Source organism: Giraffa tippelskirchi, chromosome 13 (genome assembly GCF_054371585.1).
Source record: "Giraffa tippelskirchi isolate mGirTip1 chromosome 13, T2T-mGirTip1v1.2.pri, whole genome shotgun sequence".
In the NCBI taxonomy this organism is placed as follows: domain Eukaryota; kingdom Metazoa; phylum Chordata; class Mammalia; order Artiodactyla; family Giraffidae; genus Giraffa; species Giraffa tippelskirchi.
The window spans coordinates 82146121-82164438 of NC_137287.1; the positions used below are offsets into that span (position 1 = coordinate 82146121).

The window sequence follows — 18318 nt, forward strand, 5'->3', positions numbered from 1 at the left end:
CTGCATACATGTGGTGTCAGTCACCTGGCCTTTCTGAAGTGGATTCCCTTCACAGGCACATTCCCCTTTCCTGCTACTTAGTGTCTAAGGAAAATGGCACCAACTATAAATCACCATAGACAGGCTCTCACCATAGAAGCAGGAGCCTGTGTGGACCTTGAGGGAAGGTCCCCTGCAAAAGGGTTATCTGAAAAGACGTGTATGTATATGGAAAAGGGTCAGACACGTCATATTTCTATAGACACAATCCTTAAGAAGAAACATAGCAGAATTTGGCTAAGAATAAAGTGGTTTGTTGAGCTTTGGAGTTTATTTCTTTTTAGAAAAAAAGAGAAAATTTATAAGATGCAAAGGTCTCACATAATGTATTATCATGGACGACTATTCTCTTTACACCCTAACATGAACCTTGGCCTAGCCAGTGTTGTGAAAAACATGGACAGTGTGGGACCTGTTCCACACTGGGACCTGTCATGGACACTCAGAAATACACCACAGGGTGAAAGGAGGACTCAATGACAAGTGATGTTGGGCCAGCCTGTTCCAAAAGCAAGCCGAGAATCAGAGGAACCAACGTGGCCTTCCTGAGGGGACCCTTGTGTGTGTTCCTCGCTGCCCTCTGCATGGGGCACCTTCCCCACCCTGGCAGCACCCATCTCCTCTATTAAGCCACAGCAGCAACAAAAAATGGTAACGCTCCTTTGGTGGGTTTTTTTGTGTTTTTGTAGGTTCCCAGTTTCTTATTTCCATCTTCCTTTTCAGGATTCAGGTCCAAGTCTTTAAAGTAGTATAGGTGCCTAGCATCTTTCATGGATTTTTCAGGATCCAGTTGTGCCCAATGATAATGCACTAAAAAGAACAAAGATAAGACATATTACTCAGAAGGGTCCCAAAATTTGCTTTCAAATCATATTAAAATACATGACCAAGCATAACAAAACAGCTGGAGATACCCTTTCAAGTTTATACAACAACTAGAGAATGACAGTGTTTTTTTTCACCTTACTGTGAGAAATGTGCTGTGTTGTCATGTATCAATCCTAATACCTCTCACCAAAGAGATGCCAATTTATCAGAATGTCATCCTTAGAGCTCAAAAGACACCAACCAAGTATCTGGGAATTAAACAACACACTTCCGAATGGCTTTTGCATCCAAGAGAAGTCACATGGCACATCAGAAAACATTTTAAAGTGAGTGAAAATACAACAATCAAAATTTGTGATATTCATCTATAGCAGTGATTAGAGGAAAATTCATAGTATCAAATGCTTATTACATTAGAAAATAAGAAAGCTTTCAAGTCAATAATCGGAGTTTCCATCTTAAGGAATTAAAAGAATAAAAGCAAAGTAAACCCAAAACAAGCAGGAGAAGGGGAATAACAAGAGCAGGAAGTAATGAAATTTCAAACAGAAAAACAAAAGAGAAAATTTTTAAAAAAGATGAATAAAACTAATATATTTCTTGCTAGACTTATCAAGAAAAAAGAGAAGAAACAAGTTATGAGTATCAGGAATCAAAGAGGCAACAGCAGAACATTTTACAGACATTAAAAGAATAAAAAGGATATATCGCAACTTTATGCCCATAAATTAGACATGGATAAAATGGACAAATCTCCTGAAAAAAATACAAAGCTCATTTCCAAATCCTTTTAACAATGAGGGAGGCAGAGGGACTAGGTGCCTAAAGAAAGCATAAGAACAGGGTACAAACCAAATGCTTGCTCTTGGGATATTTTTTATATTGCTCAAAGGAGGGTATGTTCTTCAGTACAGTATGCCCAAGTGTCTTCCTTGGCAATTCTTAGAATTTCCTTTTGCAATTCTGAGCCTACAACAAAAGTCAGATGGTCATGCCAAGATTGATATGGCAAGCATTTGTCATCCAGTTTAGCGCAGTCGCTCAGTCGTGCCCGACTCTTTGCAACCCCATGGACTGCAGCCCGCCAGGCCTCCCTGTCCATCACCAACTCCTGGAGCTTGCTCACAGTCATGTCCATTGAGTCGGTCATGCCATCCAGCCATCTCATCCTCTGTTGTCCCCTCTCTTCCTGCCTTCAATCTTTCCCAGCATCAGGGTCTTTTCCAATGAGTCAGTTCTTCGCATCAGGTGGCCAAAGTATTGGAGTTTCAGCTTCAGCAACAGTCCTTCCAATGAATATTCAGGACTGATTTCCTTTAGGGTTGACTGGTTGGATCTGCTTGCAGTCCAGGGGACTCTCAAGAGTCTTCTCCAACACCACAGTTCAAAAGCATCAATTCTTCAGCACTCAACTTTCTTTATAGTCCATCTCTCACATCCATACATGACTACTGGAAAAACCATAGCTTTGACTAGATGGACCTTTGTTGGCAAAGTAATGTCTCTGCTTTTTAACATGCTGCCTAGGTTGGTCATAGCTTTTCTTCCAAGGAGCAAGCGTCTTTTAATTTCATGGCTGCAGTCACCATCTGCAATGATTCTGGAGCCCAAAAAAAGAAAGTCTCTCACTGTTTCCATTGTTTTCTCATCTATTTGCCATGAAGTGATGGGACCGGATGCCATGATCTTAGTTTTCTGAATGTTGAGTTTTAAGCCAACTTTTTCATTCTTCTCTTTCACTTTCATCAAGAGGCTCTTTAGTTCTCCACTTTCTGCCATAAGGGTGGTGTATCTGCATATCTGAGGTTATTGATATTTCTCCCAGCAATCTTGATTCCAGCTTGTGCTTCATCTAGCCTGGCATTTCTCATGATGTATTCTGCATATAAGTTAAATAAGCAGGGTGATAATATAAAGCCTTGATGTACTCCTTTCCGATATGGAACCAGTCTGTTGTTCCATGTCCAGTTCTAACTGTTGCTTCTTGATTTGTCATCCAAGTTTAACTAAATCCTAGACTTAACAGAGCAGTTTCTATAGCCTCAGATCTAAATTAATTGGATGAACTTCAGTAAAAGCAAAGTACAGTAGTTTACACATGGAGATGCCACATCTGTGAACATGCTTCCAGCAGATGTACTCAACACAGGTCACACTTTTAGGAAAGGGTCATATTATGAGCAGATGTCTCAATGGAATTATCAGTCTTCCATTCCAGAGCCCAGCTTGACACTGAAGTTCACAGGCCCACATGGAGAAGGCTTGTTTGAACTGCAGCTTGTCCAAGTTCTTTAGGTCTATCTGGACACACACGAGGAATCAAAATTTCCTCCAGGTCTACCCTTGTGCCCTGAAACCCACCTGCCACAGTTCTGCACTACCAATATCTGAAAAACCACAAAGGTAATACATAACTTAATTCCCAGAGACCATAATACTTCCATTTTACAGTCAAGAAAAGTAACCCACTTGCTCCTATATTTCAATCAAGATATTAACCCAAACTTAAGAGCCTGGGTCTTTCAATACCTCTTTTCTCACCTGCATACTAGTAACTAAAATCCTGAAACTAGTTTCCATGTCCCATCTTCTTGGCATAGATTAAAACCTTTGTTTTTGAACTTAAAATGAGCTTTGGTATCCTATTTGAATACATTATTCTTTTACATTTACTACCATTAAATATTCTACATTTTAATGAATTGTGATAATAAACTTATGCTTCAAGCATCCAATGTGCAGATGAAAATGATAAGGTTTACCACACAAGAATAAATGATCCAGAAAGTGCTCATGATATTCTACTTAATGGTAAACACAGGTCACATTATACCTACAGTATGTCTCTATCTTTGTAAACTTAGAAAGCCATAGAATTATCTGCTTAGAGAAAACATAAAAGCATTAAGAAGTGTCTAATAACTTGGCACCACTATTTCATGACCTTATGAAAGAAGCTGCTGGGGTGGTTCTCCTTCTGCCTTCAAACGCTGGGGGGTGGGAGAGAGTCCAGGGTCAGGAGCAAGGGATCCTTCAACAGCCTGTATAAACCCTGAGTCTCTCAAAGATGCTGAGTTCCAGCTGATCTGTTTCTGGTTGCAAGCCTTTTGAGCAACCAGAAGATGTGAGTGCCAGAGTCAGAACATACACACCACAGACCCGCTCTCCAAACCACTGTCAAAAGAACCTAGTTTCATTTATTTTTATTTAGTTCTGGTCATGGCTGGAAACTAACATGAGCTCACTGACACAGAAAAAGCAGGCTGTTCCATGAAAAACATAAGCTACTGGGAGGTCAGTGTTATCGATGAAGGATTCATACAGCCCATCTAGCATGTTAGGGACCCCAGTAAGGCCTGTGGCATGCTCTCAGAGCAGACACTCTTTCTGTGCATGAGTTCTGTGGGTCCTGGCTTGACACTGAGAACATAGGGACAATAGTGTCATTTCTAACTGAGAAAGGAAAGCTTGGTGTGAACTAATAAGGCAAGCAGGGGAAAAAATAAAACTGATGTCATTTGATCATGGAAGGAACAAACTCTGACAGCAGTTAAGGTTTTATTTTTTGCCTTAACTTCTACCCCCATGTATTTCTAATGCATACTTGTTCACATTTAACCACTCCCACAGTGGTTCAGATGATGGTCTCAAAACCTTACTTTTATCCCTCTAAGCTAGTGCCACCCGAAAGAACTTTTTGCAGTGACAGACTGTTGTCTATCAGCTCCATGCAGCATGGCAGCCACCAGCTGCACATAGCCACTGAGCACTTGAAATGTGGCTACCGTGACTAAGAAAATTAAACTTATATTTAATTTTAATTAATTTACATTTAAATATCCCCTGGAAGTAGTGTCTACTGTATTAGCACACTCCAGGTTATCAGCAAGCTTAGCTCTGCACTTGAGCAATAAACAGAATCAATTATTATGGTCAGAGTCTTGCTGATTTGTTTCTAATAAGTAAGGCAACTAAGGTGCAAGCCTGGGCAGGAAGTAAATCCAACCCCCCTGCCAGTAAAGTGATATAATATGCCTGCTCCGGTATAACATCTGCATCCTGTATACCAAAGGCCAGAACAACACTTGCGGTTTGGGACCAATAACCTCCTCCCAGCAAGAGGAGAGAAAATAGGGCAGAAAATAACGTTGGAAGAAACACTCCTTAAAATTTCCCAGATGTATTGAAAGACATGCATTTATAGACTCCAGAAGTTCAGGAAACCCAAAGCAATTATCAGAATGAGGCTTAGATATTTAAAACAAGATACTGTAATTGTCAGACAAAGAAAATTAACTATGATTAATATGTTAAGGGCTCTACTGGGAAGAGTAGACAACACTCAAGACAAGACAGGTAATGTATGCAGAGAGACAGAAGCTCCAGAAAGGATCAAAAGGAAAGGGAGAGAGCTTCCTGTGGGCTCATCGGCCCCAGGAGAAGTCAGTGGGCTTGAAGAAGGTCAACACAGACTTCCAAACTGAACTGCCAAGAGAGAAAGGAGTGGGGAGAAAGGAACTGACTGTCCAAGAACCTTGGGGAAACTGCACAAGGGGTAACATACACAAAACCAGATTCCAGGAAGAGAAGGCAGAAAGAGCAGAGAAGTAATGATGGCCAAGAACAGCCCAGACACCAAATCACAGACCCAGGAAGCTCAGAGCATACCCATCAAGAACCGCACTGGGGCAGATCATAAGCAAATTGAAAAAAACGAAGAGAAAACCTTGAAAGAAGATGTGGGCAGAGTGGGAGGAGAGGCACACATTACCTGCAGCAGAACAAGACTGTGAGTTACAGAGGACTTCTCAGGAGAGACTATGCTAGCAAGGACAGAGTGGAATGAGATATCTAAAATCTTCAAGCAAGAAAACCACCACCAATCTAGAATTCTATACCAACAAAACTATCCTTCAAAAGTGAAAGAGAAACGAAGACTTGCTTTGATCCACAAGAAATGCTCAAGGAAGTTCTCAAGCAGAAGGAACACGACACAGGTCAGAAACCTGGATTCGCATAATGAAAGGAAGCGTATCCCCTGACCAGGGATGGAGCCCATGCCCCCTGCAGTGGAAGCACAGAGCCCTACACAGTGGGCTACCAGGGAAGTCCCAAGATCTGTTCTTTTTCTTATTCTTGGTTCATCTAAAAAGAAGTATTTATAAGATAATAACAGGTAACAATGCACTGGGCTGTGGAACACATGGAAGGTGACATGAGTGACACAGCATCACCAGGGACTGGGAGCTGCTGCCGTGAGGCACCTGCGCACATAAGGTGGCCAGGCAGTTTGAGGATGGGCTCAGATTAGTGAAAAATGTATACCGCAAACTCTAGGGAAACCACTGGGAAAAGGTTGTTTCAAGTTAAAAAAATAAAAACACTATCGCAGGTACAGAGTGTCTTATACCATGAAACACCAGCACAGGGATGGAAAAAGTGACAAGAATGCTGACACAGGGAAGCAAAGTAAAGTTCAGGAATGAGAGATCCCACCCTCACCAGGGAAAGCAGCAAAAAGTGATGAGATAGCCTTCTACAGAGCGTACACACACACACACACACACACACACACACACACACACACACACACACAAACTGCTCTAGCGCCTTAGAAAGAAATGTGCTCTGCCAGGACTCGTCTCACTATGCAGACAAAGGTTAAGTTGGAAAAGCACACAGATGGCAGCATCCAAAACACTTTCCTTGTTTGGTTTCGAGGGCTGAAACCTCAGGATGTAAATGCAGGTGCTGGCTGGGAGTGCCTCTCTCACACCCTCCCAGTGGCAGCTGGGTCGATGCTCAAATGAGGGAACACTGCAGCCTGTGGTCCCAAGTGGAAACCACACTCTTTTTCATGGGCAATAGCCCTGATGCCTTAAGCCATGGGCCAAAAAGAGGGTAACTGAACTGCGGCCTCACAGGAAACCTTGGATCCTCCCAGCACAGTGAGGAGCCTGAGGAATGAGATGGAGGACAATAGAGGAGCTGATTTTAGCAGTTTCATGTCCATTAGGTAAGATAAAGAATGTCTGCTGTATGACAGAGAGATGGTGACACCCTGGGAATGTCCTCTGAATCAAGGGGGTTTGGGCTCATTTTCAAAGAAACACTTGCCCGAGATCCTGCAGCCTCTCACTCCACCTTCTCCTGCCTTTTCTTTCTTTCTCAAGCCTCGGAAATTCAGAGCTGCTCCCCTTCAGGCCTGTGATGCTCCTGAGGGCACTTGCTTTTAAAGAAAAGTAAAAGAAACCCACAGCAAATGAAAACCACAGCTCCCCTCATTGTGGGGTGGTGGGGGGACTGTTTTCCTGTTGAGCAAGGTAGATGGCAAGGTCATCTTCCATCTGTCACCACCTGTCAGCTCTTACAGACTTCTGGACACTGGATGGTAGTTCTGGGAGAAGTGGCTGGGATGACACGTTTCAGCGGAAGGGGCAGCACAGGTCCATAGGCAGCAAACCCCCAATACACCTGTGGACACCACTGTAGGGTCTGCAAATTTGGAAGTGCCCCCTGGTCTTCGCCTGGTGTGGGTGTCTCAGAGGACCTCCCCCCCCAATTCACACCTGCACCAGCCACAGGGTCTCTGCCTCCATCTCCGGTGTGAATAACTACAGCTGGACCTCCATCTTAAACGGTCAGGAAAGGAGGCTTCACTTCAGGCTTCTGGTCCAAAACCCAGCAGCTGCAGTTATATTCATATAAATGTGGCTTTGACATCTTCATGGACCCGTCTATAATGCCTCAAGAGTGTCCATCCCATGAGCAGCAGTAGCTGGATCCTGAAGGCTCAGTGAGTCTGTCTCCTACGGTGCCAGCACCTGGGCCCCACACGTGGTCCTGAGGGATCCTGGCCAACCTGGCCACACCTCGGTCTCTAGCACCACAGATCCCTCAAGGCTCACCCAGACACCTGATGGAAGTCACAGCTTAGACCTGTGAGGCTTGTCAGTGCTCGTCAAGGGCTGAGGCCGTGAGACCCCTGGCTGCCTGGACACAGCTGACCACTCAGCCTCTGGGGCTCACCTCCCCTCCACTGAGACCCACGGTTGGCCCAGGGGACCCAATGCAGCTCCTTCGCACCCTCCCAGGGCAGGTGAGACCACCCCTCAGTGCCTCTGTCACATCTTGGTGGCCACGTCTTGCCAAGGGGACCTGGAGGCACCCTGCATAGCAGTCTCGTCCACACAGGGTCTCCATCCACTCTGTCCGCTAGGCGTGGTGGCTTGTGCCTGCCCGCCTTTCCCACCATCGCTGAACTCCACTCACTCAGTTCACAGAAGAAAACCCAAGGGAGCAGAAATGACATAACTTACTCGCTGTCACATGGAAACTGGTAGGATGCAGGTAAGAACCTGGTGAAGTTCTGAGTCACGGTTGGACCCACTTAATTAGCATAATCAGAAAACTAACTTTGAGAGCCACCCTGTACACTGCCTTTATGTGGCCCGTCACCCCCAGATTTAGGATTTCTGGACGGACTGTAAGTCAGAGGCAGTAGCAGTATTTCTGATGACAAAACTGACCATATCAATGATGATCAAGTCCTCATCAGGTCTTGGAAGAGGTGGGAATGGAAGTTTTACACATATATGCCACATAAAAGGTGTTCATGAATACCGAACATTACTTATACACCAAAGTTCAAGTTCAGAAGACTCCCTTCTGAGGACAGTGAAAAAGCTGGCTTAAAACTCAGCATTCAACAAATGAAGACCATAGCATCTAGTCCCATCACTCCATGGCAAATAGAAAGGGGAAAAGTGGAAGCAGTGTCTAGGTTTTATTTTCTTGGGCTTCAAAATCACTGCAGATGGTGACTGCAGCCATAAAATTAAAAAACACTTGCTCCTTGCTATGTGTTTTTTAAAGAAGAAAAACTATGACAAACCTATACAGTGTAATAAAAAGCAGAGACACTACTTTGCCAAAAAAGGTCCGTCTAGTTAAGGCTATGGTTTTTCCAGTGGTCATGTATGGATGTGAGAGTACCATAAAGAAGACTGAGCACTGAAGAACTGGTGCTTTTGAACTGTGGTGTTGGAGAAGACTCTTGAGAGTTCCTCGGACTGCAAGAGATCAAACCAATCAATCTTAAAGGAAATCAACTCTGAATATTCATTGGAAGGACTGATGCTGAAGCTGAAGCTCCAATACTTTGGCCACCTGATGTGAAGAACTGACTCACTGGAAAAGACCCTGATGCTGGGAAACAGTGAAAGCAGGAGAAGAAAGGGACGACAGAGGACGAGATGGTTGGATGGAATCACCAACTCAATGGACATGAGTTTGAGCAAGCTCCAGGAGATGGTGAAGGACAGGGAAGCCTGGTGTGCTGCAGTCCATGGGGGTCGCAAAGAGTTGGACATGACTGAGTGACTGAACAACAACAAAACTCATACCAACTGTTTCAGTTCATGAATAAAATCCAGTGGCTTTAGGTCAGAGCATCAAGATCCAGAACAAGGTGGGGTTTGTGATGATGACAAATGAGGCCGAGCATGAAGGGACTCCCCTCCAACTTCGGCTTCATGTTCACGTGAGTGTGTGACACACGTGAGCCCAGATCAGTGGACATGGCTGTCACCTCCCCATAGTGACACTCTGACAAAACACAGAGCCGGGGCCAAGTCAACAGGACCTACAGGACTGACCATCCCGCATGGCCCCCTCACAACATGGCTTAGCAACCCCACCTCCTCCAAGATCCCCATCCTGCCTGTCGGCGAGCCAGCTCCACAGCGCCTGGCCACCACTGGGGGCTCAGCTCACTCTCTCCGTGCCGGCAGTGGGCGTCCTAATGGACATTCCACAGGCAGACCCCCAGGCACCCCACTCCAGAGGCAGAAGCCAGGCCCCAGGTGTTCTCTCACCATGGGGCATCTCCAGGGTGAACCCACAGGCGGACTTGATCTGAACCACAGTTTACAGGCCGAAGGCTCCGAACCGCACACCCGGCCCTTGATCCCGTGCCTTCTGCAGCTGCCTCACCACTGGCCTGTCACCTCCAGCCCACTCCCTAGGGCTGCCGGGGTCACCTTTCTAAAATGGGACCTGACTGTGTCACTTGTGCACCTGACAGCTCTCAGAGCTTCCCCAGGACCCTAGGACAAAACCCAGGTGGCTCAGAGTTGTCCACCAGACTCACCATGGCCTGGACTGTTCTGGGCCTCTGCCTTAGACAAGCATCCGGATAGCAGCCTATGTGCCCACTCTCCAGCCTCCGCCTGTGCCCACCTGTCCAGGCCACCCCAACACGCTCAGATGGGCAGCTCCGTGCCCTTGCCCCCTTCACCTCATTTCCATAGGCCCCTCAAGGTCCTGTCTCTCAACCCCTCATTCCCTGGAGTCTCACCCGCGTCCCTCCACATCCCCACACCAGTGCGATGGCTGACATGTGGCCGGACAGTTCCCATGCTTCTCCTTACACCAGTGAATGCTGGCAAGCAACATGTTCACAGGGAATCAAGCTGAGCCAAGGGCCATTAGGCAGCGGGGACAACGAGCCCATAACCTTTAGGCAGAGAGTTGGACCCAAAGCTACACGGAACCCCCGGAACATGAGCGGGCAGTGCCAGGAGGGTGCAGTGAAGGACGACAGGTGAGAGGCTGCACAGGGCGCTGGCTGCAACTCCCCCACATACACAGCTCCCAAGAGCAAAGTGTGGAAGTGGGAGCTCGAGTCTGGAACACTCTAGTAGCATTAAGAATCGCAGCGGTCAGCTGACGCAGGTGCATCTCAGCTCTTCTTTCCACCCTGGAGGGTAGCAGGATTTAAGGCGACCACAAGCGAACGTCCATAGAGCAAACTGCCCAACCCATCCCATCCTCCATCCCTGACCGGTGCCCCCACATAAGAAGACCACGCAGCCCAAGGAGGCCACCCTACCTGCGTCCAGCCCACCTACGGCTCCCGCTCTGAGGACACGTCCCCCTCAGCCCCGCTGCTGGCGCTGCGGTCTTCCTTGCGGGGAGCGCTTCTCTCCTTGCTTGACTCAGAAGGCCCTTTGGCTCTGGTTTTTTCTTTCCTCTGCTGCTGCTTTTCAAGCTTTGACAGCTGGTTATAAAAAAAAAGAAAGAAGAATTATTTTACAAATGTAAACTCATGCCTGTACGTCCAAAACACCAATGACCTCACAGGCAGCAACCACGGACGACGATTTTTGTTTGATAACGTGGGGTATCGCATTGGCTCTGACACACCAGATCCCATACCGTGTCCATCCAGCCAACACCAGATGCATCAGACGTGTGATCTCCATCAGACCCTCCCTACAGCTCAGCCTGTCCCGGGGTGTGTGGGAAAGGTCCACTCACAGGCTGCTCTGACAGGCTGAGCAGAAAAGGCTTTTAGTCTAGTTTATAGTTTAGCTATTTTTTTCTTTCATGGCTCTATAGCTTTTTCTCACGGGCAGGTTGTCTTCCTGTTCACTGTTTTCTAAAGAGCGATAAGCTCTTTAGATAAGCTCACTCTCCTATTTGCTGAAGGTAAGAGAAGCTGTGACACAAACCATTTAGACATCCCCTTGCCTCTCAGTTTGTCCTGAGACTCATCCATGGTCCAGGCCCTGGTGTTCGCAGCAGGCTGCATGGCGGCTACCTGGAGATGCTGCCACGGGGCCCTTGCACATGTCCCCCAGGCCACCTGAGGCCACCCAAGGCCACTTCTGCCCTTCTGGGTGCCTCCCCAGCTTGTTCAGGGACCACAACCAAACGGTGGGAAGACAGATCCACTGAAACTCTTGAGCAACACCCAGCACTCCAGAAAGGCGTGTTGAGAAACTCGTCTGAGGAGATGGACCAAGCTGTGGCCAGAGGATTTTCTTGGACCAGAAGAGCCATCTGTGACAAAGCCTGACAGACGACAACACCCAGGTTCACAGGTCTCCCAGGCCAAGTCTGCAAACATTTTCTTGTTCATGTGGAAAAGGGGAAACCTGAAGGGCTGGCTGCTCCCCACTAGTCTCTGCCCCAAGCCCAGAGACATGAAGAAAAGTCACTGTAAGCGATCTGCCAGATCCTTGCTTTACTATTCTTAGACTCTGAGCTAAACCTTTAGACAGATCAACAATCAGCAGCTTTCAATTTGGTCCAGAAAACCAAATTTATTACTGGTTGACTAATATTCTCTCTCCCTCTACTCCCACTCCAGGTGCCTGAACAACTGCAATAAATAGCTGGGTTGGTTAAGCAGGGAATTCAATTTTGTAAACAAAGGCTTCTCTTCCCCTTTGACCTAGTGACTCTCTTACCAGAAAGCTCCCTGGGACCTAGTGACTCTCTTACCAGAAAGCTCCCTGGGATAAACTCCCTCTCGCGTGCACAGGAAAGGCTCCCTGGCAAGTACACTGTGGTATTAATGTATCAGCAGGAACCTAGAAACAACCCAGATGTCCACCAAAAGGAGAACAGATAACTAGAACGTGGCACAGTCACACAGAGTGATCCTCTAGAGCAGATGGGCACGGGTCAACACAGCTAAGTCTTTAAACCCAATTTATAGTCAATACAAACCAATGTCAGTTTCAGAAGCTTTAATGGCAGGATTTCATTTTCACAAATCACTACATGTTGCTAACAGGCAGATGTAAGAGAGGCTTGGAGAGTAAAAACCAAAGTCAGTTCACTAGTTAACTTTGGGGAGAAAGAGTAAAGTATGGTATCACAGTAGAATGAATACATACGGGCTCCAACTGTAACTGCTGGCTTAACTTCTATAAAAACAAAACCAGCTCTAGAACAGGGCTGCTGACCACTGCCAGACGCGAAATACTTGTTACTGGCACTCAGACCAGCGATGATAAGATTCGTGCCAGGACATAAATGAACACATGGCTTCTTCGTCAGCAAAGTCTGACTGTGAAGAAATACCACCGCTGAACTGTGTGCTTAGAAGCCACACTGAGCTCCTCCAGCCCGAGCTCTATGACCTGCCGTGGCCTGGAAACAAACAGCTAGCTCAAGGACAGATGCTGTGAGCAGGATGGTTTTAGGCAGAGAAGATATAGAGCAAGTAGTTTTTTTTTTAATTAAGATATAATTGGCAGACAACATTATATTAGTTTTAGGTGTAATGGTGAAACAAGAAGGTTAGCATTTTACACATCTGAGTAAAGGCTATACAGAGTTCCTTGCCCTCTCTGTCCCTCTCACTATTATGTTTCCATAAATGATTATTTTTTCCTCTGTGCTTTTCTGCCACAGATGCAGGAGGAACATTCTTCATCAAGATGCTAGCTGGGCTTCCCCAGAGGCTCAACGGGTAAAGAATCTACCTGCCAATGAAGGAGACATGGGTTTGATCCCTGGGTCAGGAAGATCCCCTAGAGAAGGAAAAGGCAACCCACTCCAGTATTCTTGCTTGGAAAATTCCATGGACAGAAGGAGCCAGGTGGGCTACAGTACAGAGGGTCAGAAAAAGTCAAACACAACTGAGTGACCAGGCGTGTACACACACGCATACACACACAAGATGCCAGCCTGCCTGCCTTGTTTCCCTTCTGGCGCTCTTTCCTCTATGAAATGATTAGGACAGGAAATGGAGCCCATCTGTCTTGCTCTTTTTCTTGGAAAATGATCTTGGATGCACAACATGAATGTATGTAACCATACTGAACTATACACTTTAAAATGGGCAGGATGTTAAGTTTTATGTTGTGTGTATCTTACAATTAAAATAATTTTTACTGAGACATAATTGACATATAACATTATATCAGTTTCAGCTGTACAACATGATTCTGTATTTAGTGCAAAATGATCATCACAGTAAGTCTAGTTACCATCCACCACCAAAAAAATGTTTAATGACCTTAGAAAATATGATGTCGGCAATCCATAAGGGACCCCCTTCCTTTTTTTTCATGTCCCTAGGTTATGGAATCCAAACATCTAGAAATCAACATTCGGTAATGAACTGTGATAAGCTGCTGCCGGCAGTTTATATTCACATCAGTGGTTGTATGCACGTTGACACGTGTGTGGTTCTACATGTACATGTCTGCAGGCAGATGGATACTTATACATACCTATATAACCATGAATATGTTCCAAGCTAGCCTCTGAGAAAGCATGATTTTTATTCCCCAAAGAGGACCTCTTGGTTTTGGTTCCCCCCTTTAGAGGTAAATAGAAAACAATGTGGCCATCTCCAGTGACACAAGCAGACCAAGGCTCTGCGATGCTGAGAGTCCATTATACACAAAGGCTTGTTTGTGATCCTGTTATCTGCCTCCCACTCTTTAACACTGTGGAGAAACCAGATTCTGGCCGGATGACAGGAACAATTCCCAGTAGAAGCAGGCTTCCTAAGGGTCCTCAGGTCCCCACATCACCCATCCAATTCTGCACTGATCCAGGGGTGCCACTGATGCCGAGGGAAACTGTGGGAGCATCCACGTGACCTTCCACCCCAGCCCTGTGCCCGCCACCCTGGACCAAGCTTGTGGATCACATATGACAATTACTGAAGCAACAGGCACAGCCCGACTTTCTGTAAAGGATGTGATGCTGACTCTTTCATTATTTATCTTAAAACAACCCCGACCACACATGGCTCCATGCCGCAGAGTAAAAGTTCTCTGCGAGAACATTGTGAACTAACCTAATAAATTTAAGCCTTTTCTCGGAAAAACTTGGAATTCAATGCAGCCAGAATGTGGAATTTACATCTCAAGGCAAGAAAGTGGTGGATTTTTTTTTTTTTTTTTTGAGGAAGCAAATGAGAAAGCAAAAGAAGAAAAGGGTGCTGCACACAGACTCCTGTAGCACGCCGTGGCTTTCAAGTTAATGAGGACACAAACGTCAAGGAAAATATAAACCACAACAGGCCTGTGGAGACACAACCTACAACACTGCAATGGAGGACTTTTGCTTTTTATTTCTTTGTTTTTTCATTTTTAAAGATTTTTTATTTTATTTTTGGCTGCGCTGGATCTTCGTTTCTGTTGTGGGCTTTCTCTGGTTGAGGTGAGGGGGGCGACTCTTGGCTGTGTACAGTGGCTTCTCTTGCTGCAGAGCACAGGCTCCAGGCACGCACGCTTCAGTAGTTGCAGCTCATGGGTTCGGTAGTTGTGGTGCATTGGCTTAGTTGCCCCATGGCATGTGGGATCTTCTCAGACCAGGGATGAAACCTGTGTCCCTTGCATTGGCAGGTGGATTCTTAACCACTGGGCCATCAGGGAAGCCCTGTTTGCTTGTTTTTTTTAAATCATCTCAGAGGGTCCATATTGCAAAGCAGACAGTTTGCAAACCATACAGGCTCTGGTATCTCAAAGTGAAACCCAAACCTTCCAAAGACAGTTCCAGGCCAAGACACCCCCAAAGGCCAGGTAACCGTCGCGAGGTCAGCCCATTCCTCTCACGCCGCATCTCTGAAGGTGGCGGGGGTGGGAGGGGGGTGGTGGCAAAGAATACAGGATTGGACTATCTAGACCCAAACCTCCCTGAATCACACTTAAATCCACTGAGAAAAGAAAGAGCTTTCTTTTCAATCAAGGTGATCATGCTCTAAGTGCCTAACATACAAATAAGCTAGTTGAACACAAAGGTCACAATGCTCTATCACAGGGCCCGCAAACGTGATCGTCACTGACCTGAGGCACCAGGCAAGACAATGAGTGAAGTGACCACATATGAGACATCAGGGCAGAGTGGAGACTGCAGCCACACCAGAGAGGACAAGCTCCCTAAGCTCTACCAGGGCAGTCACATTCTGTTTTCAAGCATGCATCTGAGCAAAGGTAAAGTCACTGGAGTAGATATAGCCCCCTGGTAGGCTCCTGGCTTTGCACCTCTGCCCAACTGATCCCAATTGCTCTGAACAGCCCACTAACAGGTGTGCCCTTATCAGCATCCCCCGGAGAAACCACACTGGTGGCCTGAGCTACAGTCACCATCCAGTCCCTCCTCTTCCCTCTACTCAGAAGTGGCCCTGAACCTGCTGTCACACGGGCCTAAGCCACAGTCACGAGGACCTAAGGGAGCTCCAGGGGGCTTCAGAGGACCATCTTGCTACCAAATAAACACAAGTACATGAGACTTCTCAGAATGGAGGCAGTTCTCAGAATAACAAGAGGGAGTCTGGGGGACACAGAAGCCCTGGGGAGGGGCAGAGGTAGGGCCAAGCCAGAGGAATCAGCCGTCCTCTTGGAGGGGGGCAGGGATCACTAAGTTCCTCACTGTTTCAGCTACTTGTGGGCACGTCTGGAGCATGACCAGCTGACAGCAAATCATCTCATTACACGCCCGTCAAAGTAAAGGAGAAATGGACCTTCAGAGGGTGAGGCTTGCTCAGGGGTCATCCACAGGATGCAAGAGGCAGACACGGGACTACACCCCAGGCCTCTAGACACCAAACTCCACATTCTCTCCAGGGAGTCATGTGGCCTGTCTTGCTTAATCTATAAGCTTCAGTTCAGAAGTTTATGAGCACTGGCTACAAGTCATGCCCTGTCCAAGGTGCCAGGAACATAGGGCAGAATCAGACACAGCCCTGGCTTTCTGGGCCGAATGTCCACCACATAAATAACTGGCGATCCCCACTCCAGCATGGGCTTATTCTCAGCCCTGGGTGTGCACGAAAGGAACTATTACCACCCCGTTTTGAAGTGGAGAAGGTGACAGCACTGGCGACCCCAGCATCCTGCCCGAAGCTCATGGCAGGTCAAGCAGCTGCCCTCCTTTGCACTCAGCCTCGCAGATGGAGACACACAGGGACCTTGGGGCCATTTCCTTTCGACAAATGAAAACAAAACCATCCCTGACCCAGATCCTGCTCCTTAGTGGTTTAGCAAAAAGCCACTGCAGGACCTCAGTGTGACTGGATGTTTCTACCTGCGGTAGAAGAATCGGAAGGACCAAACCTAAGGTGAGTTAACTGGATACTCGGCTAAGAGGAAGCAGGATGGGGAAGCCTGCAGAGCAACGAGGACCTGGAGGAGTGCTTCGAGGTCACTGGTATTGACCTCGGGAGAGGCCTGCAGGCGCATCAGCGGCAGTAGGAGAGGTGGGCCAGGGTGAGGGAGGCCAGTGTGGCTCCAGCCTGTCCACTGATAAATGGGGCAGCCACGAGCAAGGGGCAGCCCCAGAGGCAGTCAGCCCCAGGGAACGCAGGGCGGCCAGTGTGTGGTGGGCTGGGGGGGTACAGGCCCTCAAGTTCGGGGAAGCCTGAATGGAAGCAGAGCTGAGGGTGGGGCAGGAGTCCCTGGTGGAGGGAGGGGAAGGTGTGCCCACCCCGGGCAGCACTGGCCTCTGTATTCATCTTCACCATAGGACACTCACAGGGGAGGGTGCAGGCGGTGCAGGCCCCGCGGGCACGAGGCAACTGAACCAGAAGGTCAAGGGCTGCGGAGGACGAGGCTGAGGAGCGAGTGGCCAAGGGAAGTCAGGGCTGAGCCAGGAGAAGCCGAGAGAGGGAGGCAAGGCATGGCCAGGACTCAGGATATCCCCCGGCTGGGATCAGAGGTGGGACAAGGTGCTGCTGGGGTAACCATCACCCAAGACAGAGGTGGAACCTCTGCCAGCTGGTTGGGGGGCTGGGGCATGTGGGAGCCCCGAGTCACCAGAGATGGAGACGGCCATGGTGGTGGGCAGTCTACCACTCGCTGCTGAAACATCTTTAAAGGTGGATCCCTTTGGCCTGTGGAACAATCCAGTGGACAGTGACATAAAACGCGAAATGAAGGTGCACCTCCAGGCTGCCGCACACACCAGCCGCTCCCAGACTCGCACCATGGTCCACGCAGTCAGAATTCCAGCCGCCTTGAGATTCTGCTCTTTCCGGAGAAGCTCAGCAGAGGGCGTGGCTCTGCGGCTGGGGACACCCATCCAGGCTGGGAGGGTGTGAAGGGGGAGACACAGAGATGTGTGTCTGTTGTTGCCACCACCCACCTGCCTCTCTCAGGAATGTCCAACCACCCAGCTGACAGGCACGAGCAGCCATGTTGGAAGGACTGAGAAAAGTGATTTCTTTACAAGACATTTCTGAATATAACAGGTACCCAGGAACCCCTGACGGGAGGGTCCCTCTTGGAGCAAGATGCCTCAAACTTGCTTCCAACACGATTTCACAAAAAGGTATGAATAATTAAAACTTCTTCTAAGTGTTTCTGTATGTTTTCACAAATCCCACAAAAATCATTTCAGGTCTTTTCTTTTTAGATGACAGCCGACTAAAAGGAGCACCTCCTTCCTCAAAGGGCCCACGAATGTAACCTGAAATGTTAATTTCCTCCCTTAAAAGTCTGTCTTCATGCCAGGGAAACAAATGGCCCCTTAGATGGTGACAACCAATTTGTCACCTTGAGCATTCTGAGAAGTCAAGAGCAGGTCTTCTTGTTCCCAGATTGATTTTGAGCACCACGGAGGGATGGAGTCAGTTGAAAGAGCAAGCTCAAGGCCATGGCCAGGCTGGGGAAAGCACCAGGCCTCCGGACTCCCAGCCGAGCT

The 18318-nt window shown here is 47.5% G+C and overlaps 1 protein-coding gene across 2 annotated transcripts in view; it reads right to left on the reverse strand.

Annotated features, from left to right (window-relative positions):
• Positions 1–288: 288 nt before the first annotated feature.
• DTD1 (D-aminoacyl-tRNA deacylase 1) overlaps positions 289–18318 on the reverse strand; it is a 74240-nt gene continuing 56210 nt past the window's right edge. The window contains exons 5-6 of one of the 2 annotated variants that reach the window (XM_081558606.1): positions 10760–10927; positions 289–849 (exon numbers count right to left, since the gene is read on the reverse strand). In XM_081558606.1, coding sequence (XP_081414732.1) covers positions 10775–10927 — 153 coding nt within the window. In that variant the 3' untranslated portion in view covers positions 289–849; positions 10760–10774. Of the gene's footprint in view, positions 850–1715; positions 1837–10759; positions 10928–18318 lie in introns of those variants that run through there. The other variant, XM_081558607.1, reaches the window with a different exon arrangement.